At 42.7% G+C, this 24597-nt stretch overlaps 1 protein-coding gene across 21 annotated transcripts in view; it reads right to left on the bottom strand.

Annotated features, from left to right (window-relative positions):
* The window catches only part of MYO18A (myosin XVIIIA), a 314632-nt gene that overhangs the window by 176983 nt on the left and 113052 nt on the right, over positions 1 to 24597 (bottom strand). For 6 of the 21 annotated variants that reach the window (XM_044283668.1, XM_044283669.1, XM_044283651.1 and 3 more), the window contains exons 3-8: positions 18416 to 18490; positions 16571 to 16609; positions 15032 to 15100; positions 12600 to 12687; positions 9098 to 9204; positions 7377 to 7553 (exon numbers count right to left, since the gene is read on the bottom strand). In XM_044283668.1, coding sequence (XP_044139603.1) covers positions 7377 to 7553; positions 9098 to 9204; positions 12600 to 12687; positions 15032 to 15100; positions 16571 to 16609; positions 18416 to 18490 — 555 coding nt within the window. Of the gene's footprint in view, positions 1 to 7376; positions 7554 to 9097; positions 9205 to 12599; positions 12688 to 15031; positions 15101 to 16570; positions 16610 to 18415; positions 18491 to 20284; positions 20372 to 20834; positions 21555 to 23461; positions 23575 to 24597 lie in introns of those variants that run through there. The other 15 variants (XM_044283657.1, XM_044283664.1, XM_044283665.1 and 12 more) reach the window with 9 other exon arrangements.

Here is a 24597-nt window from a genome sequence, read left to right as displayed (position 1 = left end):
ATGGTCCAACCTGGCAGTCTCCACAAGGAGAAATTATATTCCCCCGGACTCACATAAAAAGCATCAAACTCAGAAAAAAAAAAAAAAAAAACTGCTGTCAGAGAATGGGTCTATGTTCCTTATGGAGAAGAGTCTGGCTTGGCATATATTCTTAGTCATGTTGAAAGGTCAGACACTGACGTACAGGGAGACACTAGACAGTTCTCCTTCTTCCTGGAGGAGAGTTATTTTTCACACCTTTTTCCCCAGGTGCTCCCTACACAAACCTGGCAGTCACCACAAGGAGAGACTCGGGGGCACATTTATTAAGACCGCCGGAGTTAAGAAGAGGCGCCGGCCTCTTGAAAACTTTGGCGCATCCAGCGCCAGTTCTAAATGTAAGACCGCTTCATTGCCGTCTTACATTAAGACTTTTTTCTATGCCTAAAACAGGTGTAGAAAATGGTAAATGAGACAGGCCTGCCGGCCGTCCCCTTCCCCACCCACAGTTCTAGACCTAGTGTAAGCGGGGCGACGTCCCCAATACTGGCGCAACTAACCACTGCACCACCATCTGCGCCTGAAATAGGCATACTTCAGCTTGATAAATGACCCCCTTTATCTTTCCAAGTGCTGTATGGTGCCATGTTCGCTTAAAGGGTTATTTTCATCTTGGGGATTTGTGTTATATATCAACAGGAAATTACAAATATCTGATCTGATATCTAGAGAATTGGGGTGCCCTGATCTGCCTGGTGAGGTGGCCTCTGAAAGTCACATCCAGTCAAAGAATTAATGGAAAGGTGGTCACAAAAGCGCTTAGCCTCTCTCCATTTACTTCTATGGGACTTACAAAAACAGCCAAGTACATGTCTAGCCCTGCTTATCTCAGTGCTAGTTCAATAATATGCACTTTGTGCAAAATTTTGTAATGTTTCTGGATATTTATGCACAAGGCAAATACAAGGTTACACCTTTTCCATGTTAGACCATGACCCCCAAGTTCTAACAAGATGGACTGTAAGGTGTAATAAGCCAGCACTCCCCCACATACTAGATAGAGGACCATTTTATTATTGATGATGAAAATTAAGACAAGGGCACGGAGAACAATACAACTGTGACAATGTGTCAGACCCTAGAAACATACCCAGCGTGCAGCATAACTCGTTAGTGCAGACATCATGCGTCTGTCACGACACGCTTTCCTGGGTGAAATTCCATTTTCTCTATGCTCTATACAGATGCCGCCTCAGTCGGAGAGGAATTATGCAGATTATTAGAGAGGAGACAAAGCTATGTGACAAGAAGCTCCAGAAATCAAGCAAAGCAGGTTTCTTTCTGAGCCCTAAATGCTTTTTAAATTCCAAATGCTGGGATGAACGTCGCCAGCAGACGAAAGGCGACTTCACGTTACAAGTCCGCAACAAATCCACAGAAAAATCTGCATTTCTTCCATGATGCACTGCAATAGGTGAATTCGAACTGCTTATCTAAAAGTAGAAAATTTCCACGTGCAAGGCTACATTCACAATGCCAGGAAGGCTCCCGGGAATATGTGAAGAACTCTGTTTACCCAAAAAAGGTTAAAAGTGTGCCCCAGTGTTTTTTTGCTGTAAGGAAGCGCATAACCCACTGCACTGTTTCATAGAAGGTTATCCCATTGAAAAAGAAAAGAAAATATATAAAAAAATAAATAAAAAAAACACACACCATGCGGTATATAGGTTTTAACATGTGAGCCCATGGGCTATGCATACCATTGTATGGTCATATAGTGGCACACATCAAAGGCAGGCGCTAGAGGTATACATCAGGAGTGCCTCCCAAGTTCACTGCAAACAGTCTAGGGGAGATATATCAAAAACGGCACTTTCTGCACCGGTCTTGACATGTGCTGAGCTGACGGAAGATGCACCTATTTTATGACAAGGCACAGGACTCGTCATAAATTAGACATCCTCCGTCTATGGCAGCTCTGAGGTTCTGCCTGCATTTGCCCTAGAAACCTGGCATAAATAAAGATATTTTTTTTGCAGCTGGCAACGCCCCCTTCCCACCCATGCCCAAAAAAAGGAAAAAGAAAAAAAAAAAAAAACATTCAAGACTATTTTTTTCCAAAAGCAGCATTTAAAAAGTCGCAAACACTGTTTGCTACTTTGTAACACCACTTTTCTGTTGCTAACTAAATGATAAATCTCCGCCAATGTGTAAACAGATTCTAAACTAATTCTAAAAAAGGGGCAGTCCAGACGCTGCGATCGGAGGATGCATGTGACCAGAAAAATCCAAAAGCTAATGAAAGTGTATTACAAATGCATAGCTGCCAATGCAAGTTACATATTTACCAACAAACCCTAGGATAAGCCCAAATTTTCCAGGATTGTTTCTAAAAATTATGGGGCACATTTATTAAGACTGGTGTTTTAGACGCCGGTCTTAATAAAGCCCTAATCTGGCGGAGGATCTGCCGAAGTTACGAAGAGGCGCCGGCCTCTCCATAACTGCGGCACATCCACCACCAATGCTATATCTAAAACAACTTCCTAGCTGCCTTACATTTATACCAGGTGTAGAAAATGATGAATGACACGTGCATGCCAGCCTGTCCCCTTCCACTCCCACAATTTTAGACCTGGAGTAAGTGGGACATGTTGTATCACCATCTGCGCTGGAAATACTGTATGCCTAATTTAGGCATATTTCAGCTTAGTAAATGACCCCCTATGAATTTTGGACATTCAAGCCCATCCCAGGGCTGCCCCAAAACTGCACTTAACTTGACTCTTGGCTTTTGGCAACACAGCAAATTTGTTTTACTTTAGATTCATGTGTTATAATTATTTCTGTTTTACAGGTTTTAGGTGAATATTGAGGTCAGAGATGGGCGCGTTACTGACCATTGCAATGCCCTATGTTCATCTACAAGTCAATTCATAACCCTTGTGCCAAATTCACCCACATCCGAGCGCCATTTGTTAAGATGGCATATATCTGATAATAGCTGCTCTCTTTCCTGTATTTCGATGTGCCCCCCCTGGAGTCCTGGCAATCCTCTCTTCCTACAGAATGATTTCACTTTACACAAATGGCTTACAAAAATGACAGAATAGATGGAAGATGAGGGATGATTTTATTAGGGAACTTGAGTGCAGCCATAATTAGGACTGAATGCACCTCCATTGTATAGCTCGTAGGAATGGCTGTTACCATGGAAACCTGGAACACATTTTGCAGGAAAAAACGGAAAAGAACTGACAGGGATTGAATGACCCGGGCTGCCCCGATGTGTCTCCCTTCAGAGGAGATTTGTAATGAAGACTGAGATTGATGTCTCTGTGCTCAAAAATAAGGGGTCTCTGCTGCTGGAAAGGAAGGGTAATTTATGAGCAAAATGGCATCCCCCGAGGCCTACAACTATATTTCATAAAGAGCAAATGGAACCGGCTTCAGATACACCTATCATCATGTGTTCAAATGTCCATCTACTCGCAGGCGGCTGTTGCCAATCCTGCTGGGGAGCTAGTTTCGGAAATAATACCTTGTGAATAGCTGCTGCCATAAGAAGCTTCTAAATTTCTTACTGGGAAAAACATCTCTGCCTCAGAGTCACCAATAAAATGAGGCATAGAAAAAAGGAAAAATGGCTCAATAAATTATTTTGCTTATGTTTCTGCTTATGGCTGCAGCAGCAATTTCCATCTTGACCTCTGGGCATGGGAGGACTGGCCATAGACCCTACAGGGAAATTTCCTGGTGAGCTGATGCCTAGAGGGCCACCCAAGCCCTTCTCATGGCCACCAGCCAGGTACATACGATCTGAAGCTCTCAGCATTAATTAATGTAGAAGCATAAGGCACTTTTGTGCTGCACTGTGGTATTTGGTTCTGCTGAGGCGGTATATTGTGTTACACTGATAGCAGAGATCATATCGGTATTCCTGGATGTTCAGGTGATTGAAGATCCAGTAGTCTGTATACTGGGAGCAACTGAACATCTGAAATTAAAGAAGGAAGTACGAATGGTTTTGGGTAAAATATTATTTCAAGCTAGACTCCTTATACTCAGGAAATGGATAAAAGGAGATCCGCCCACAGTGGGACAGTGGCGCGAAGCAATAGTTGATCTTATTAAAATTCAACGGGTTTCTGAGTGCTATACTAAAAATCCAGCGGGATTCAACGAGATTTGGAATAAATGGCCATATTAGGTTGAGATTAATATTTTTTTTATTTTTGTGCTGCACTGTAGTATTTGGTTCTGCTGGGCAGTATATTGTGCTGCACTGTGGTATATGGTTCTGCTGGGGCAGTATATTGTGCTGCACTGTGGTATTTGGTTATTCTGGGGCAGTATATTGTGCTGCACTGTGGTATTTGGTTCTGCTGAGGCAGTATATTGTTCTGCACTGTGGTATTTGGTTCTGCTTGGGCAGTATATTGTGCTGCACTGTGGTATTTGGTTCTGCTGGGGCAGTATATTGTGCTGCACTGTGGTATTTGGTTCTGCTGGGGCAGTATATTGTGCTGCACTGTGGTATTTGGTTCTGCTGGGGCAGTATGTTGTGCTGCACTGTGGTATTTGGTTCTACTGGGGCTGTATATTGTGCTGCACTGTGGTATTTGGCTCTGCTTGGGCAGTATATTGTGCTGTACTGTGGTATTTGGCTCTGCTGAGGCAGTATATTGTGCTGCACTGTGGTATTTGGTTCTGCTGAGGCAGTATATTGTGCTGCACTGTGGTATTTGGTTCTGCTGAGGCAGTATATTGTGCTGCTCTGTGGTATTTGGTTCTGCTGGGGCAGTATATTGTGCTGCACTGTGGTATTTGGTTCTGCTGGGGCTGTATATTGTGCTGCACTGTGGTATTTGGTTCTGCTGAGGCAGTATATTGTTCTGCACTGTGGTATTTGGTTCTGCTTGGGCAGTATATTGTGCTGCACTGTGGTATTTGGTTCTGCTGGGGCAGTATATTGTGCTGCACTGTGGCATTTGGTTCTGCTGGGGCGGTATATTGTGCTGCACTGTAGTATTTGGTTTTGCTGAGGCAGTATATTGTGCTGCATTGTGCTATATGGTTCTGCTAGGGCTGTATATTGTGCTGCACTGTGGTATTTGGCTCTGCTGGGGCAGTATATTGTGCTGTACTGTGGTATTTGGCTCTGCTGAGGCAGTATATTGTGCTGCTCTGTGGTATTTGGTTCTGCTGGGCAGTATATTGTGCTGCACTGTGGTATATGGTTCTGCTGGGGCAGTATATTGTGCTGCACTGTGGTATTTGGCTCTTCTGGGGCAGTATATTGTGCTGCACTGTGGTATTTGGTTCTGCTGAGGCAGTATATTGTTCTGCACTGTGGTATTTGGTTCTGCTGGGGCAGTATATTGTGCTGCACTGTGGTATTTGGTTCCGCTGCGCAGTATATTGTGCTGCACTGTAGTATTTGGTTCTGCTGGGCAGTATATTATGCTGCACTGTGGTATATGGTTCTGCTGGGGCAGTATTTTGTGCTGCACTGTGGTATTTGGTTATTCTGGGGAAGTATATTGTGCTGCACTGTGGTATTTGGTTCTGCTGAGGCAGTATATTGTTCTGCACTGTGGTATTTGGTTCTGCTTGGGCAGTATATTGTGCTGCACTGTGGTATTTGGTTCTGCTGGGGCAGTATATTGTGCTGCACTGTGGTATTTGGTTCTGCTGGGGCAGTATGTTGTGCTGCACTGTGGTATTTGGCTCTGCTGGGGCGGTATATTGTGCTGCACTGTGGTATTTGGCTCTGCTTGGGCAGTATATTGTGCTGTACTGTGGTATTTGGCTCTGCTGAGGCAGTATATTGTGCTGCTCTGTGGTATTTGGTTCTGCTGGGGCAGTATATTGTGCTGCACTGTGGTATTTGGTTCTGCTGGGCAGTGTATTGTGCTGCACTGTGGAATCTCTTTTGGCTAGGGCTTTTTTTTTATGCTGCACTGTGGTATTTTGTTCTGCACTATGGTATTGCGGCCCTACTTACTTCTGTTGTCCCACCTTCTGTCATTATAGCACTGCCTAAAACATGAGGCCACTTTTATTTTATTTTTTCCCAGGGCCATTTTAAGTTCCCAGTCCGCCCCTGCCTCTGGGTCTAGCGTTCCCCAAAGACATCCTTTAAGGCAGGCATCCTCAAACTGCGGCCCTCCAGCTGTTCTAAAACTACAGCTTTCACAACGCCCTGCTGTAGGCTGATACTTGTAGGCTGTTCGGGCATGCTGGGAGTTGTAGTTTTGCAACAACTGGAGGGCCGCAATTTGAGGATGCCTGCTTTAAGGAAATGAATGCATGAAGACAGGTGGGTGACACAATGTCAGGACTCTGCACAGGCCTGGCAACGCCCAGCGGACACTTAGGCTACTTTCACATTGGCGTTTCTGGGTCCGCTTGCGAGATCTGCTTCAGGGCTTTCACAAGAGGCCCAAAACGGATCAGTTCAGCCCCAATGTATTCTGAATGGATAAGGACCTGATCAGAATGCATCAGTTTGGCTGCGTTTGGTCTCTGTTCTGCTTATTGAAGGCGGACACCAAAACGCAGCTTGCAGCGTTTGGGTGTCCGCCTGACGATGCGGAGCCAAACGGATCCGTCCTGACTTACAATGTAACTCAATGAGGGTGGATCAGTTTTCACTGACACAATATGGTGCAACTGAAAACGGATCTGTCCCCCATTGACTTTCAATGTAAGTCAAGACGGATCCGTTTTGACTTAGACTTTTTTTTAAAAGAATAATGCAAATCGATCCGTTATGAACGGATACAAGCATTTGCATTATTGGTGCGGATCCGTCTGTGCAGATACAAGACGGATCCGCACCGAACGCAGGTGTGAAAGTAGCCTTACCCATATGTTGCAAAATAAGATTCAATTTCATTTTCTCCACTAGAATACTGTGATAAATGGGCCACATACAGATGTTTAAACTTTTTTTCTGACACGTGGTCCATGGACAAGTATTAAAAAAACTAATTATCCAGTTTAATCATAGTAAATAAGAGTCTTCAGATCAATAAGGACACTGCTTTTCTTTTTTTACACGAGCATCAATTATAATGAATCCTCTTATGTTGGAGTGCAGCTATCCAGGTTCCCAACAAATCAAAATAACTGTATTTCCAAAGAGTTCCACTAGGTGGAGATATTCCATCCAAATGATTGCAAGTAAAACAATCTTACGCCTATACAGCACAGAGCCAGTGATTACCTACCGGACAGTACGTTCCAACTCCATTAAATACAACATACACATTTTACGACATTGGTACATTACTGCATTGTTAAAAAAAAGTAAAATAATTAAATGTGTGATAAGTAAACATAATTGTGACTACTGGTCACATACATATGTACAATGCAACACCCCGTCATACCTTCTCAGAATATATAGAAGGAGAACTCATGGGATTCATAATAACCATAGCTGGTCCGGCAAACGTGTGAAGCAAGTTCCCTCCATATCGTTGTCGCAGTGTGTGCAGTACGCTGGATTCATTCAGATAAACTAGTGAAGCCAAGTCTTCCACCCGATCATGAGATGGTGGGTTCGCCTACGTAAAAGGACGAGCAGAATCAGGTCAAGTAAGTTTTATCAAGTCAGAGTATGGGAGTATTCACACTGACGGCAGTGCTCTTTTATCATATACACAGGCCCCATTTCATTTATAGCCTCCTTTGTGTCTATTTCTTTCATTTCCAGCCAGGTGTTATTACCGTACTTTTGTAGTCCTGGGATGCGCCATTCATTTTAGATATTTCTAGTAACGCTTTATTCCAAACTATCGACAAAAATGTGGTCTATGTAATAGAAGACCGTGATTATGGTGGCCCCTGTTCCATTATATGTAAACAGTGTATGGTAAAATACACAGGTGTGATCTCACCCAGAGAGGAGTTTTAATAATAATCTTTATATAGCGCCAACATATTCTGCAGCGGTTTACAATTGGGGGGTTCATGTACAAACAGAGCCATAAATTACATAGTAACAGACAAGTCAACGCTTAAAACAAGAGAAATGAGCGCCCTGCTCGCAAGAGCTTACAATCTATGAGGAGTAGATGGGTGATAAATATGTGATTGTTGGGAGGCCCCTCTGCTGGGACCACCTCTAATCACTAGCACAAGGATGGCCTTGTCCCTCACTGCACGTCCGCAGCAAGGTGATCATTCACAAGCCATGTCCCTCCATTCAATGTCTGAGGCTGAGGGTAACGGCCAGACGCTGTATTAGGGCTCGTTCACAAAAATGTGTGAAGCCTGTGCCCATGCTGTGGACTGCAAATTGTGGTCCGCAATGCACGGTCGCCTTCTGTGGGACAGGCGCATGGGGATCGCAGACCCATTCACTTGAATGGGTCCGCGATCCTTCAGTTCCGCAAAAAGATAGAGCATGTTCTATCTTTTTGCGGTGCGGAGGCACGGAACGGAACCCCAGAAAGCGCTCCGTAGAAACATAGAATGTGTCGGCAGATAAGAACCATTTGGCCCATCTAGTCTGCCCAATATATCTGAATCCTATGAATAGTCCCTGGCCCTATCTTATATGAAGGATAGCCTTATGCCTATCCCATGCATGCTTAAACTCCTTCACTGTATTTGCAGCTACCACTTCTGCAGGAAGGCTATTCCATGCATCCACTACTCTCTCAGTAAAGTAATACTTCCTTATATTACTTTTAAACCTTTGCCCCTCTTAGCGTTCCGTTCCGCATTTCTGGATTTGCGGACCCATTGAAATGAATGGATCAGCATCCGTGATGCGGAATGACAACGGAACGGTGCCGCGTATTGTGGATCCACAAATGCGGTCCGCAATACGGGAAAGGGACACCAACAGTCATGTGAACGAGCTCTTAAACTGTTTTGTCACCCCCTATACATTGAATGGTACGGTGGTGCACATATGTGACATCAGCTATCAAACCTGGCTGCCCCATAAACAAGCACACTCGGATCAGTCATGTTTATTTCAGTAGTGAGAGGGAGAAGACCCCGCCATATAGCTAACTAACCAGTTACATACTTTTACAAATCACCTTATATTACCCCTTTAACCCCCCCCCCCCCCCCCCCCCGCATAGAGAAAACTCACTTTTTCCACATCATCCTCATCCACGTCCAGTAGAGTCCCATCATTCTCCAGTCGAATTTTCACTCTTCCTTCAGGTAGATTGCCGTTTTCTGAATTCAGCTTATTCGCTGTTGAAAAGAAAAAGAAAAACTATAAGTGTTAATATTTGCACGTTTTTTGCCATATATATATATATATATATATATATATATATATTCATTCCAAACTAACTTATGGACCGTCTATTTCTACAAGTGATTACATTTTTATCATTATCTACTGCCGTCTCTCCTGACGTGTCATTTTTAGTACTCCCATTCAAAGAACAGTTCTTGAGCATCTTTTCTTACAACTGCACTGTGTTATTCCTCAGTTATTCCTTCAAGAAATGCATGCATAAACGGACAACAGAGTTGGGGGGTGCCCCTACAAACTCTGAAACTGTCCAATCAGCAACACACACGTATGACAAGGGAATAGTAACACCCAACTGATAATTTATTCATACAATTCTAGGAGGAAAAACAGAGGAACACCACAACACGGTTATAAGAAATTATAGATGGAGAATATGTAGAGCAGACATTTCAGGGGAGGAGCCAGGTCCTCTTTAAAGTGCCATTAACTCCATAGCGGAATGTATATGAAAAATAAAGTGTTTACATATAGAAGATAAAATCAAGTGCAGAACGGCACAGAGGGACAGGGGACAGTGCCCACAGGAGCTTACAATCAACAAGAGAAGCAGAAATACTAAGGTGTGCATTAGGTGTGAATACTGATCCATATTGATGGCAAGACACGCAGACTAACAAATGCCTCGTTCGTTCTATTTCAGCCCTTCGCTGTAACTGCACTGGGGGTCCAAGAATTTCCATTAAAAAAAAAAAAGATATTTTGGCTTTAAATCTGAACTTGCAAAAAAAAATAATAATTAAGGAGTTACACCGCGTGCTGTCCACATCCGTTGCTCCGTTCCGAGGTCCCTCAAAAAAAATATAACATGTCCTATTCTTGTCCGTTTTGCGGACTAGAATAGTCAGGTGTAGAATGGGCTCCCGTTTCGCAAATTGCGGAAGGCACATGGGCGGCTTCCGTTTTTTGCGGACCGCATAAAACAGCACGGTCGTGTGCATGAGGCCTTACTCCACTTTTACATATGTCTAAAGTCACTTTTGGCCAAGTCAGATTTATTAATGGTCCTTTAATACTGTGATAAATGTGGTTTGACAGTAGCAGTTTATCCTTCAGTAAGCGGCTTTACAAAAGTCGCACGTCTTTAACGAAAAAGTCGCATGTTATATTAAAAAGTCGCATAAGATAAGCATGGTCCTCACTGGAGTGAAATTGTTGCAATAGTAAATCTGTCTACAGATTCGTTTACATAAGAAAACACGCCAACTTTCAGAAAACTGGCGAGTATAGTGCAGAGCCAATAAAAGTCGCAGTTTGCGCAAAAATTTGCAACTTTTTCACTCCATTATTTTGACTTGAGCTAATGATAAATCTGGCCCAATAAGTGTAGAAGGGGCACGAATCTTATGTATATGAAAGGCCAAGAAGGAAACCTACCACAGCTTGATCTGGTTTCTGTCAGTTTTCATTAGGCTATCTGCACACACATTTCTGCACAGAAGAAAAAAAAACACGCAAAGTGTACATAAGATTGGGGAAATCTCATTCACTTTGCTGGTACTGTACTAAGCTGCAGTTATTCCGCACTAAAATCCATGCAGAAAAAACATGTGTAATCCACATTGTGTGCAGGCAGCATTAGGAATCAGTGCAGAAAACAAGATTCTGATCATTTGACTATAAAACCTCCATTGCTTATTTCAAGCGGTTATAATCACAGCATAAAACATTGTATTAAGTCAATAATACGTTTTCTCTCCCCAGGAGATCCCATATTTTCAAGACACAGTCCAAGCCGTGCGCAGGAGAGCGGTTCAGAATAATAGTAGATCTGGAAGGCCACAGAAGCCAAGCCTGCTCTTACCTTCCTACTCAGTACTAAGAGGCAGGGAGGTATAAAAGGGAATACCGAAAACAGTCTTTATAGCGGCTCTTTCATAGTTTATAAATGATTTAACCCTTCGGGGGCAGCTGGAAATTACTTACCAGTAAAGACAAGAGAACCCAGAGTTGGCCAAAACGTGGAATTTTGCACCAAAGCAATAATATAGCCAATAATCAGACCACGTATGAGAAGTGAAGAGCATATTTTACAAACAGCACAAAATAGTAATTTCTACAATAAACATAGTTGCCAACAGTCCCGATTTTGCAGGGACTGTACTGGAAAATTTGAGATGTCCCATGCCAAAAATGGACGTGGCTTATAAAAGCCCGATCAGATCCAAACACGGGCAGTTTCAGCTGGTTTCCTGGGTCGGGGCTTAAAGGGGTTGTCTCATCTCGCGGTTACTAAGGCAAGATGAGACAGTCCCAACCACCAGCCGGCTGGGAATCAGCATAGCTTGCCTGACCATGCCGTTTCTGCAGCTCTCATGCACTGCAATGCTGTTTCCCGGCCGTCTGGTGGTCAGGACTGTGTGCTGTCCGGGCCCGTGCTGCGGACCACAAATTGCAGTCCGCAATGCACGGGCACTGACCGTGGGGCAGTCGCATGTGGATCACGGACCCATTCACTTGAATGGGGTCCGCAATCCGCATCCGACGGTCCACACTGCAAAAAAGTAGTGCATGCACTACTTTTTTGCGGTGCGGAGTTAAGGACAGAAAACCCACAGAAGCACTCCGTAGTGCTTCCATGGGCTTCCGATCCGTGACTCCATTCCGCATCTCTGTGATTGTGGACCCATTCAAGTAAATGCATCCGCGATCCGATGCCCGTGTATTGTGGACACCCTGAATGCGGCCCGCAATACAGCCACAGTCAGGCAACAGCCGTGTGCATGAGCCCTAAGAGTCCATTCACACATCCGTGTGCGTTTTGCAGATCCATGGATCCGCAAAATGTCAATGTGCGTTTCGCATTTTGCGGACCGCACATCGCCGGCACTAATAGAATATGCCTATTCTTGTCTGCTATTGCGGACAGGAATTGGACATGTTCTATTTTTTTCGGCATCGGAATTGCGGACTCGGAAGTGCGAGTCAAAAACACAGAACAGGAGCAAATCTTTTCATTATACCTCATCTCTTGTTTTGGCTCACAATAACTGACGTAAATAACTGACCAAATACCTTCAGTGTGAACCTGACCTAAATGCCTCAAATTTACCAACTGCTATGTTTTTACCAACTGCAATTTGCGGATCCGCAAAACACGAAAGCCGCCCGTGTGCTTTCCGCAATTTGCGGAACGGAACAGGCGGCCCATTGTAGAAATGCCTATTCTTGTCAGCAAAACGGACAAGAATAGGACATGTTATTTTTTTGGGTAGGAATAACAAAAGGGCAAAAACAAATCTTGTGACAATGGCTTCTATGAAGCAGAATAGAAGAGCTTTCGTTACAATGGATTGTCAACCTGAGTGTCTAAACGTCAGTCACTTACCCAGAGAGAATCCATCTTTGTGAACCAGCCACACCTTCTCAGTCTCATACCAATTCTGCTCTGCAGAGATCTGCTCCTCGGTCTTGGCCTAAAAGAGAAAACAATACCATTTAGATCGGATGACACTAGATTGGTGGGCCTCCATGGTCAAGACGGTTTTCCAGATGTGGTCCTTCAAGGCTGGGTGAAAACATGAGGGGGGGACAAAGACAAGCCAAGGACAACAAAGACTCTTGTATAGAACATTACACAGAACACATCACAACCTATGAAACAACATAAACATCACCGCACACAAATACAGAGCTTCCATGAGATGACAAATACCATAGTGCCAGTTTCTGCACTTTGATTTATGGATGTAGAGTTAATACGCTGCAGGAATCAGAGGCCAAGAAACTTTGATGACAAGTTCCAATAAACCGTCTTTTCTTGACCGACTACCCGCTCCCGCCCTTTAGGATGTGGACACTAACTGCATTTGTAACCACATAAGATTCCTATGAGAAGCCAACGTCACCTCTACCCATTATCTACCCATTATTGAAGCATTCTTTTATAATTACAAGATTCTTTGTCACCAGAGTGAAATTTAGACTATATTATAGTCACATAGCAAACAAAACTGAAAACCAGGAGCAGAAAAGACATCATGTGATAACATTATAATACAATATAAATAAAACCAAGGTGGAAAAAAAAAAAGAAAAAAAAAAAATCACACAAAATTGTTTGAAAAACCAATACCAATGACAGCAGGTGGCCTGGAAATGAAGGAAACGTGACCCGATAACCCTCTAGAAGTAGGAAGAAGTCTGCTCACCATGTGGAACGTCAGCACAGTGGTTAAATCGTCTAGATACCCCCAGTTCTCCACTGTCATTTGGCCATCAGTCGGTGTTCTATTACTAAGTCACAATTTCACTCCTACTTAGTGTGGAATAAGAGTGGGTAGAAAGATGTAGGGTAGGTGTAGCGACGATCAGCATGCTAGCATATGGGGGGAGATTTATCAAACTGGTGCAAAGTAAAACTGGCTTAGCTGCCCAAAGCAACCAATCAGATTCCAGCTTTCTTTTTTCAAAGCTCCTTTGGAAAATTAAAAGGTGGAATCTGATTGGTGGCTATAGACAACTAAACCAGTTTTCCTTTCACCAGTTTTGATAAATCCCCATAGTGGACAGCGTGATGCTAATGTCTGTAAAGTGATGCGGAATATAGTAGTGCTATATAAGTGTGTAAAACAAGTAAATAGTGTACAGTAGTGCCAACATTTAAAGGAAACTGGCCACATTGAACATGCAGTCTGACGCAGGAGGGGCTGAGCAGACTAAAAAAACAAAAAAAAAACAAAGACTATGCTGAATCTTTTCCTATAAATTTTCCTATCTATCAATCACGTAAATCCCTCTTTCTGGGATTAGGAATCCAGTGGACTGTCTTACGCACTAACTGACGGCCATCTCTGTATGGACAGTCTTACAAGTAAGGTTGTCAATCAATGATAGGACCACCCACTGGACTCCTAAGGCCAGAATAAGCAGGGATTTACATGCATCTGTTCCTACAGAAATATAAAATCAATCTGCTCAGCTCCTCCTGCTCTATAACAGGCTGCCTGCAGACTACACTGCATATTCAATGTGACAGGGTCCCTTCTAAGACACCAGGGGCCTTCATGCTGTAGTTTGGAGAAAAGCAGTGGCCCATATAGACCAGGATGACAAAATTGGGAATTAACTGTGTCACCACCAGAGAGACGGGCCTTATAAGGGGTAGGGGTCCACAATATAGCTTAGTATTGGTGCTACTATAGAATTATGATTACTTTTGTTATCTAGGAGGAAGCATAACTTCAATATAAGGCAACAAGGGTTTTTATTAAAAATGACAGACTTCCTTATTGCATACCATATGAAAATCACCTATTTTAAAGATTTTTCATCAGTGCGTACAAAGAAGGTCAAGACATCTTCAGATCATAAAATTGGAGATTAAATCCTAAGTGTGACGTAGTTATCTCAAGTCTCTAGTAATATAAAATATACTCATTATTATATAGAGGAAGACTTATTTCTATGTAGAAAGAGGATTGAAACGTAATAAGAAAAAAACAGACTAATAGAAAAAAAAACTAATCCCTATAATGCTTGAGAAGATATGCATAGGTCTGCAATCATCTGTTTTGCTGAAGGTAGATTACATTGTATAATTTATGTGCAACTTAATATCACATCTGCTTTGTGCTTTCATTCCACATGGCAAGAAGTTCTTCTACATTACTGAGCTGCACGGCCCTGGTCTCATTCTATGTGCCGTGCATCTGACAATGTGCATGCCACCTGCTATCATGGAGTGGATAACTTTTAGAGAAAAGACACACCACACACAAAATAAAAAAGCAACATCACGGCATATCATCACCAGCCAACCTGAGGCAGAGCATTGGGCGAGCTCAGAGACAAAGCTGAGGCTTCTTCAGTGGGACCCTGAAAGGCCGACTGGGTGGAAGGAGGAAAGCAAGGTCTAGTTAATGGCTACTGCATGGCCAGTCATGGAATCAGAGACATGTGTCATCTTTAAAACCTCACACATATCTGTGAAAGCTTACAAATAAATTAACGTGACTATAACGAATCAGATTAATACCATTACAGGTCATAAATGTAGTCCATTAGGCCTACATCTTAAATTACCAATTTTTCTCATTAATTTAATTCACTTCAATTACCAAGAGATTACCAAATAATGCCTTACTTCATTTTATTACCAGTTATGGACAGATTTTCCTTCCCCCCCCCCCCGCCTGTTTTCCACTATATGCCCTTCCAAACCTTAACAGGTATGGATCTTACCCTGTTCCAACACCTCAGAACATTAGGTGGCAGTCCACGATTCATATTGATGGACTACAAACATGAATGGAGGGTAGCCCTTAATGATCCATGGCTCTCCTTTCACTTTGAGGGTCCCATTCTGGAGATGGGTCCCAGAGGTTGGAGCTGCACCTATCGGACACTAGTGGCATACCCTGGCGATATGACACCAATGTCTAAGATTAGACAACCCCTTTGAATGTAATCAAATAATAAAAGGGTCACATACTCACCAGTTCACTGCCATTTCCAGTGCTACTGCTCTGGTCCTCACATATGGTCTATTTACAGGCTGCAGCAATGACGTAGCTGTGCACAGCCCGTGACTGCTGCAGTCAGTATCTGGCCTCAGTGGACTCTTGCTGTATACTACTGAGGAGAGTGATTGCAGCAGTCACAGACTGTTCAAAGCTACATCATCATTGCAGCCTGTACACACAAACCGAAGGGAAGGATCAGATCGGCATTACCCGAAACAGTGGGGAATTAACTGGTGAGTATCCGACTTTTTATATATTTTTATAAATTAAGAGCCCAAGGGGTGGGGGGGGGGGGGAGTTCATAAAAGTCAGACAACCCCTTTAATTTATATAACCTAAGGAAACCTTTTTATAATTAGAGTCAGCCTTTGAGGCGAGGCATCTAGCAACGGGAACGCTGGGCAGGAGGACTGCTGTGTGTAACAACTATACATATAATACACAGGTTTCCTGAGCTCATTATCTAGTAAAGAGCAGTACAATAGGTTAGCATCAGGTTAGCGCATGCAGTAACATTTCATTCGGAAAAGGGGGGAAAATACTGGAAAGCACAGATGTCATGGCCGCCAGCTAATGCTTGAGATGCTCAGGAGAAGACCTTGTTATAAATCATGCCAGAAATTGTAATAGGAAAGTACATGCAGAAGATCCATCAGGTGTCATGGTGCACACATGCACAGGGAGAAGTGGAGGACAGGGGGATTAGTAATGCAGGAAGGAGATGTGAATTGAGCCTTACACTCCAGCATGACACACGCGCACAGACACCAGCCCAGATGTGGATAGAAGACGAGGCTGGGTTGGCAGACAGATCCTGTGTGCAGGGGTACAGTACCTGGCTCAGTGCAGAGGAAGAAGAGGCTGCTGGTTCCAGCTATAGCAGCAAGAAAATGAAAGAGCAGAAACTATCAATGAATGAACGTAGCGGACGCCTTCAGACACGACATCACTGGCAAATAAAAGACCAACAAAATATTTGGTGTATTAAAAGGGAGCCTGTCACCATGAAAACGCTCTCTAATCTACCGGTCCGATGTTATAGAGCAGAAGGAGCAGAGCAGATTGATATATAGTTTTATGAGGAAAGATTCAGCATAATCAATGAGTTTGGAAGTCCAGTGGGAGGATTCACAAAATGACTGGTGATATTACCTATACAACTGTGCATACAGATATAGCTGTCAATCACAGACAGGACGGCCCTCTGGATTCCTAAGAACAGAAAGTCAATTAGGCTCCATTCACATCTCGGAGATCCAGCGCTTCACTGCCAGATCCCCATTGACTGCAATGAGGTCCAGCGGCGATTCGGCCAATTTCTGGAATAAATGGCAGGTTTTGGCCGGACCAAAAAAACCGCATGCAACGATTTTTCATCCAGCCAACAGCCTTCATTTGCAATGGATCTCCGAAACAGAGATGTGAATGCAGCCTAAGTTATAATGAATCTTTTGCCACAAAAATATATGTATTAATCTGCTCCGCTCTTGCTGCTCTATAACATGCCGCTGCCAGATCAGACTGCATTTTCGACATGACCGGTTCCTTTTAAGGTGAAGACGGCAGAAGACTATCACACCAAGATCGAACGTTAATGTTCAATACAAAAACTCTGCTATCCCGTCCATGGAAGCATGAACATGAAGAAAATGGTTAGTAGAAGATGGTAGGTGCAACCTGCATTCATATACTAATATATTCCTGAGGGTAAAAAAAGTTGTAATACATTGTAAAAGTTAATAAACGCATGAGCAGGACATCATAATAATTTTAGAATATGCTGTTCATCGCTATCACTGTAAAGACATTTACAGTTTTTGTAGCTATTTTTTTGAGCCAAAGCCAGAATTGGATCGGTTAGGAAGGAGACGTAGGAGTCCTTCCTGCGTATTTCTCACTACTCTTTGTTTTGACTCAAAAAACAAAAACAAAAAACCTGCATTAAAAAGTCCATAAAACTGCTTGTGTGATTCTTGGCTTGAAGATAAAAAATAAAATAAAAAGAAATGTCCATCCAGCACCAATAGAGTTATTTACTAAAAGCACATGCAAGAGCATTAGTTGTTCCAAATTAAACACAAATCACTGTCCCATGGTTTTCCTCATTGAAATCAATGGAAAAAGCCATCACCAAAAGAGGAGGGTCCTGCTGTGTTTTTAAAAACTGCAAAAGGCGCTAAAAAACTCAAGAGGGCAAATTCTTCAACTTCCTACAGACAGCTGTATATACACCAGCGGCTGGCAATAGGATCACAGCATGTAAGCATGAAAAGTTGAGCTTGTCCATACCAATCGAACGAACTCTACCCAAAAAACTGGTCGACAACGGGGACATCTGAAATACTGCAGGTACTTAGATAAGAATGCCAAGATGTAAGCCATAGCTTGCGACGAGCACAAGTAGTTGCCCGACCAACAACTACGTCCTTCATACAGTATGTTCTTTCATGTACCAATAGGCAAGTTACTGTCACATGTCTCCAAGAGGTACAAGTTAACCGAGCCAGAATATTTTACTCGAGAATTAGGGCTGTACAACGGCCCTCACAAACGTCAGTTACCAGATCCCACTGATGTTCTTCAGACATCAACATTAGTTATACACAAGCAACAGTTAGAAGCGGGAACACAGAGCCGCCCAAGCACAAGAAACATGGAGTAACCTAAAAACATTATTTACAGATGCCATGAAGATCCTCTCCAGACGTTTCTGGGCTTCCTCTGGCGCGGTCTGCTGGGATACAGGACTTGTAGCCTAAAGGTCAAATTTGCATTCATTATTTATGTACTGTAGAGATAATATCCTATCTGACATGCATGTTACCAAAGAAAACTGGGGAAAAATAAAAAATAAATCAAAAATATAATGTTAGGGCCCATTTACATGGCTCAAGGAGCCAATTATTGAGAATGAATAGTCCAATGAACAGTCATTCCCTATAATTAGCCTGTGTAAAAGGTGATTGATGCGAATCACCCAACCGATAAAAATGTTTGGTTGAAGGGTGATCTAATCATTTAACTGACAAAACATTGTCACTCAGAAACACATCGTACTGCTTCAACAGTGATCTGCTGCCAATGAACGAGCTGCATCAGGATACAATCGTAGGTTCGTTCCCAATCACATCCCCGTGTACTGGTCCATTTAGCGGTAGTGATCATTCAGACAAGCTGGCAATCATCGGGAAAAAATGGTTTGTTGACCTGTGTAATGGCCCATGTAAATGGGGACTACTGTGTAATGCCACACATCTCGCAAAAACATGAAAATAGTCACACTCTACCAAGAGAGATTAATAAAACTATGGTACTACAATATCAGTGATGACGGATCTTAGTACATTCTCTTAAAATATTCTATGCAATATTTTGCACATGTGTAATGGTAGTGAGTGAAAATTCAGCAAGTAATGCAATGTTGTTAAGATTTTTTATATTAGAAAAGTATTTACACATTATTTTCTATAGAAAGTGCTCTAGGAACATCCATGGGTCCCATAACTCTGTCAGACCCTAACCTACCAGAGGAGATCCTAAGTACTCACATGAGCCACTATGATATTGAATGGAGTATTTTTTTCATAAATGCTCCTGTACACATTTAGATCTGACATGAGGATCATGTCACACACAAGGCAAACATTAGCCTTGCTGATGGGGTATGCTAGCAGTTTAAGTTTCAACACAGGATTGCATTATAATGCATTATAAAAAAAAAAAAGGCACCTGCCACATTCGATAAGAGAGGCCATCTTGGCAATAACGTCAAAAATTGTACGAAATGTTTTAAAATAAAAGCACATTATTGTATATTGGCATTTTGCCCCTGAAACCAGTAGTTTACACACATAAATATACAAGGCAATTATGGGCAGAACAGTAGTTTCTTTTTAGCTTGAAATAGCAGACATGGTACAGCTGAACAGAGTATAAAGATAGACATGTAAAGATAGGAGGACGCTGTATCTTCTCCTTGCCCGTCCATCAGCACTTCAACCAAAATAAAGTCATTTCCATTACTGAAATGTAACTAATTTTCAAGGTTACACAAATAACATCTGATGTGGTCTAAGCCCAAAAAATATTTAATGTGGCAACAATTACAGGACAACTTTTTTAAGCAAATTCTCAAAATATTTGAGAACAATGTGTCCTTTAACACAATGCCATCTGTAATACTCTCATCCAAACCGTAATCATGTTGACCAATGTTGAGGTCATGTCAGGAGGAGGATCTTCAGCATCCACAGTGTATAGAAAGCTTGTCCATCCTACAAACAATTGAGCATTTCAGGCCAGAAGGTGGCCCTTACTCCTAACTCGTAGAGGATACCTCTCCTCCTTTGAGCAGTCAAGAAGACTTTTATTAGATAATAAGTATCAACATCCATGTGGGGTTTCACATGAACATTTCAACACCCCCTGGAGGAGTCACAGAGGAGCTAAGAATTTTGAAGCATTTTGTGAATTACCCAACTTGTTCCATATCACATAGAAAATTCTTATTTCATTTAACAGATCTAAAATATCAATTGAAACAACACACCTTATTCGAGATCCATTTTTCTTGAGTTACCTGGGAAGACTTAGACTTCTGAGGTCTGGGCGGTGCAATGCCCTTCTTCAGAGAGTGCTGAGCAGAGGTAGGAAAATTATTGGAACCAAAAGTTCACTCTGCTGCTATCTAACACAGATAAGACCCAAGCGCAGCCAGCAAATGGTTTTGTGCTTTTTCTACTACTGCTATTTTAGGCTGACAGCACAATTCTTCATTGATAAAAGCTAAAACTTAAGAGGAGCCAAATATAGTTGTTCAATTAGCAGCCAAAGTACAAATCTGAATGGCAACAGGATCAAGACACTGGCTCAAAAAGTATTTCAAAGCCAACTCCAAAAAAGGCGTATACATTGTAGAGCATAAAATAAAATGTTCTACGTAAGTCATGCACACTAATCATTATAAAGAGTTAACACATTAGAGCATATTAGCACTGCACACTGGTCACATGCTTTGTTAATTTTGGTCAACCAAACTGGAAGGAGGACTTTGTTGTGTTTTTTTCTGCTCATGCACACACATGGTTAAATGTGGGTACCTCTAGTATAAATCCTTTAGATGGTTTCTGTGGTGTTTTGTTGGTCAGGTCAGAACTAACAGCTTTGGAAGGATGGTTATCCTGTTTGCCAGAGATAGTCACTTCTACAGAAGCAGGAGGGTCAGGACTGGAGGACTTCTCACTTGGTTTTTCAACAGGTGGAGTAGGTGAAGCCACCTTCTCACTTGCAGGTTCCACTTTTTTCTCAGGAAGCTTAAATCTATGTTTATGTTCTTTTGTTTTACCCCTGGTCATGAGGCTGGTAAGGCCTACAGAAATGTCATCCTTCTCTTTCTTAGCTTCGGCTTTTGGCACAGCAGGTGCCTGTGGAATGGGAGACTGAGGCTGGATTTTTTCCTGTCCTTGGGCAGGTTCATTTTTGCCCCCAGCATCCTCCTGTGGAATGACTTTTCTAACCATTTTTCTAACAACTTTCACCACTTTCTTTTTGGTACCAGATTCTTCAGAACCAGCCCCTGAGTTAATGGACTTTGCACTTTCAGCTCTCTGCATGGTGCTGGCTGGTTTTTCATCACCGTTCTGCACCGGTTCTGGGCTGGTTACACGCACAGGGACTTGCACCCTCTCCGGACTCTTCACCCTAAGGAGATTTTGTCTTGGCTCTGGGCTTTTTGCTCTTAGTGGGTTTTGAGATAATAAATTCCTTGGAGATGATGGATTGCTTAAAGGCTGCTCTCCCTCATTCTCTGAGCTTTCAGACTACATTTTGAACATAGAAATAGTGTGAAAGGCAATTTTGAATTAGAAAAAAAAAAAAATTCAGATAAACAGTTATTCTATAATTTTAATTTAAAATGTCTGCAATCAAAGACACACATCTGGGCTCTCTAGTATGCTATATAATGGAAAGACACAAAAAGATGTCTAGATAAAAAGTAAAATCTCAAACTTTCCTAGAGCAAGGAGGCACACCCATCCTGCAAATACTTACCTCAGGATGGATTAAAAGGGAGACTTATCACCACGTCTATTTTTAGTCTATACTTGCCATTCCCATAAAATAATTCTGGAACATTATATCTCTGTGTTGTGCCGTTCTTCTATTATCTTTTCTACAAAGATATAAATCAAATGTTACTATTCTCCTTGTCATGACACTGAATAGACAGTGCCAGACTGTAGGGACTTCCCCCAACTGGTAGCACCCAGTTGTTAATGTTCAAAATTCTTGGAGGAATAATAGAGGAAAAACACAACACAGAGTTAAAGGAAAGAGATACTCAAGAATTGCAGCCTTTAATAAGAGAATCCGAATGGTTAAGAAATATTTCTGCACTATTTGCCCAATGCACAAACCCACTTATTAATTATTGATTTTACCTAGATATGTCAAGTGTATATAGTTTAGGGTACATTCACACAACCGTAGGCCATCCGTGCCCGTATGGGTCCACAATTATCAAGATACGGAATGGTGCGGAACCACGTATAGGAAGCCCACGGAATCGCTTTTGGCAAAAGACAGCACATGTTCTATGTTTTGCCATATATTGCGTATCCCCGTACCCATTGAAGTGAATGGGTCCACACCACAGCTCAGGCACGGACAGCTTACGTTCGTGTGAATGTACCCTTGATATGAGGTCTTGTTTGAAAATACAATACAATAAAAATGAAGATTAAGAAAATATGAATGTAATTTGAGATCTTAAAATTTATATAGAGAATCACACAGGTTTTTTTTTTTTAATGCATTGTGCTTGGATAACCTAGCCAGGGGGGACGTGCACAACCTAGCCAGGGGGGACGTGCACAACCTAGCCAGGGGGGACGTGCACAACCTAGCCAGGGGGGACGTGCACAACCTAGCCAGGGGGGACGTGCACAACCTAGCCAGGGGGGACGTGCACAACCTAGCCAGGGGGGACGTGCACAACCTAGCCAGGGGGGACGTGCACAACCTAGCCAGGGGGGACGTGCACAACCTAGCCAGAGGGGACGTGCACAACCTAGCCAGAGGGGACGTGCACAACCTAGCCAGAGGGGACAAGTACATTGCTCCCCAGTATTTTAGTCTGACGGGTAAATCATTCAATTCTGTTGATAACTTTTCATTTTAAAGCTTCCCCTAGCAAAGATAAAACTAGGACTACAAAGACCCTAGTCTGCACCTGCTGCTTGTATTTTCCTCTGCCCATATGTCCCAATGCATAAAACAGATGGAGACTGTTCCCCAGTTTAGAACTTCCATGGCCTCAGTGAAGAGGACACCAAAGTGCTGTAAAAGCATACATCCGATCAGCCTGTGACTACACAGCTGCAGTAGTATCTGGCACACACAAGAGAGACTGCAGTGCAGGGAAAGCTCTGCTACATGCACTCTACCCAAGAACCTACAAACCGAACCTCAAGGCCCAAACATCTAACTAAAGCGGCCGCCACCATAGGTATTATCTTCCAGCAGCTGTCCGTAGCTGTCACTACAATAAAGCAGAACGGAGCAGCACCGCTTGAGCCTGCCATGACTCTCTTATTCCATCATCCCTCCCAATCTGGACTGCAGTCATACACCAGAAATGTGGTATTTACAGGGCAGGTCACATTATCACCAGCCCTTTCTTTCTACCCCATAAATGCATCATTATTTTAAATCAAAGCCTCCATACCTTTCAGGGGTTTCTGACGTCCGATATACAAAAACAGACACCTTAGTGCATGAAGGGTGCAAGAGCCGGAGATGAGCAGGAGAGGATAATGCAAAGCTTTGTCAAGTTGGGCTCTGCGGCAGAGAAGAGAGTGATGGGAGCTGTGATAGAAATCTGCTGACACAAGTTCTTGGGGCAGTACAGATCCGTGAAACATTAAGTAACGAGTCCAGAAACTTATCAGTGAGCGCTCTGTTCTCTGCAGACTTGTTGCTATTTAAAGAGAAGCGAGGTCTGAAATCATTTTATATGTATAGCAGCAATTATCCCAGCAGACCTCACTGGACGTATCCCAAGTTAAGACAACTATGTGTAGCCTCTGCCATATTCACACTGCGATCATCACCAGGCTTGCATGCAGCTGAGCAGATGCACCGACGGCTATTTTACTAAATCTGCTGTAGAGAGGCGTCTATGAAATCACTACTCATAAGCTGTTCTGCCAGGCGATGCCTTCAACAGAAATGAATGGAACCCCTTATAGAGGTTTGTTCACTGCCATGTGGGGGTTTCTGTAGTGCTTTTCCTTCCTATAGTCACTAGGCACAGACACACACAACGGTCTGCAGGAAGTTATACAGCTCACGAGGTTGCAGCTTCTTGGCAAAAGATACAGAAGGAAGATCAGCTCTGGAGCAAAAAAAAAATGCAGCTCTAACAAATAAAGTACTGGGGCACATTTACCTATTATTATTTCGACAGCTTGAGTGTCTACAAATGGGTTTTAAGGGTATTTTCACAAATGGCAAATGCACCATGGATTTGTCATTGCAGATTTTCATGTAACAAATTCAAAGTGCTGTTACTGTTCCAGCAAGGTTGATAAGGTTTCAAGAAATTGACCGGCAGTGCAGATTTGAAGTCGGCAGCATGTCAATTTATGCTGTGGATCTTCACTGCAACTTCTCCCTTTGCAACGGAGAAAGTGAAGTCCATAGCTTTTTTTGTAGAAAAAGAATGCATGCAATACATACACTTTTTTGCCGCAGATCTGCAGCAGACTTTTCTTCTGTATTTTCCGTCATGTGTGGATGTACCGTAAAGGAACACTAAAGGCCTAATAAATGTCAAAAATACTCAGCACCCAAAAGTTTGAT

Source organism: Bufo gargarizans, chromosome 3 (genome assembly GCF_014858855.1).
Source record: "Bufo gargarizans isolate SCDJY-AF-19 chromosome 3, ASM1485885v1, whole genome shotgun sequence".
NCBI lineage: Eukaryota > Metazoa > Chordata > Amphibia > Anura > Bufonidae > Bufo > Bufo gargarizans.
This window is presented reverse-complemented; position numbering and strand designations above follow the sequence as displayed.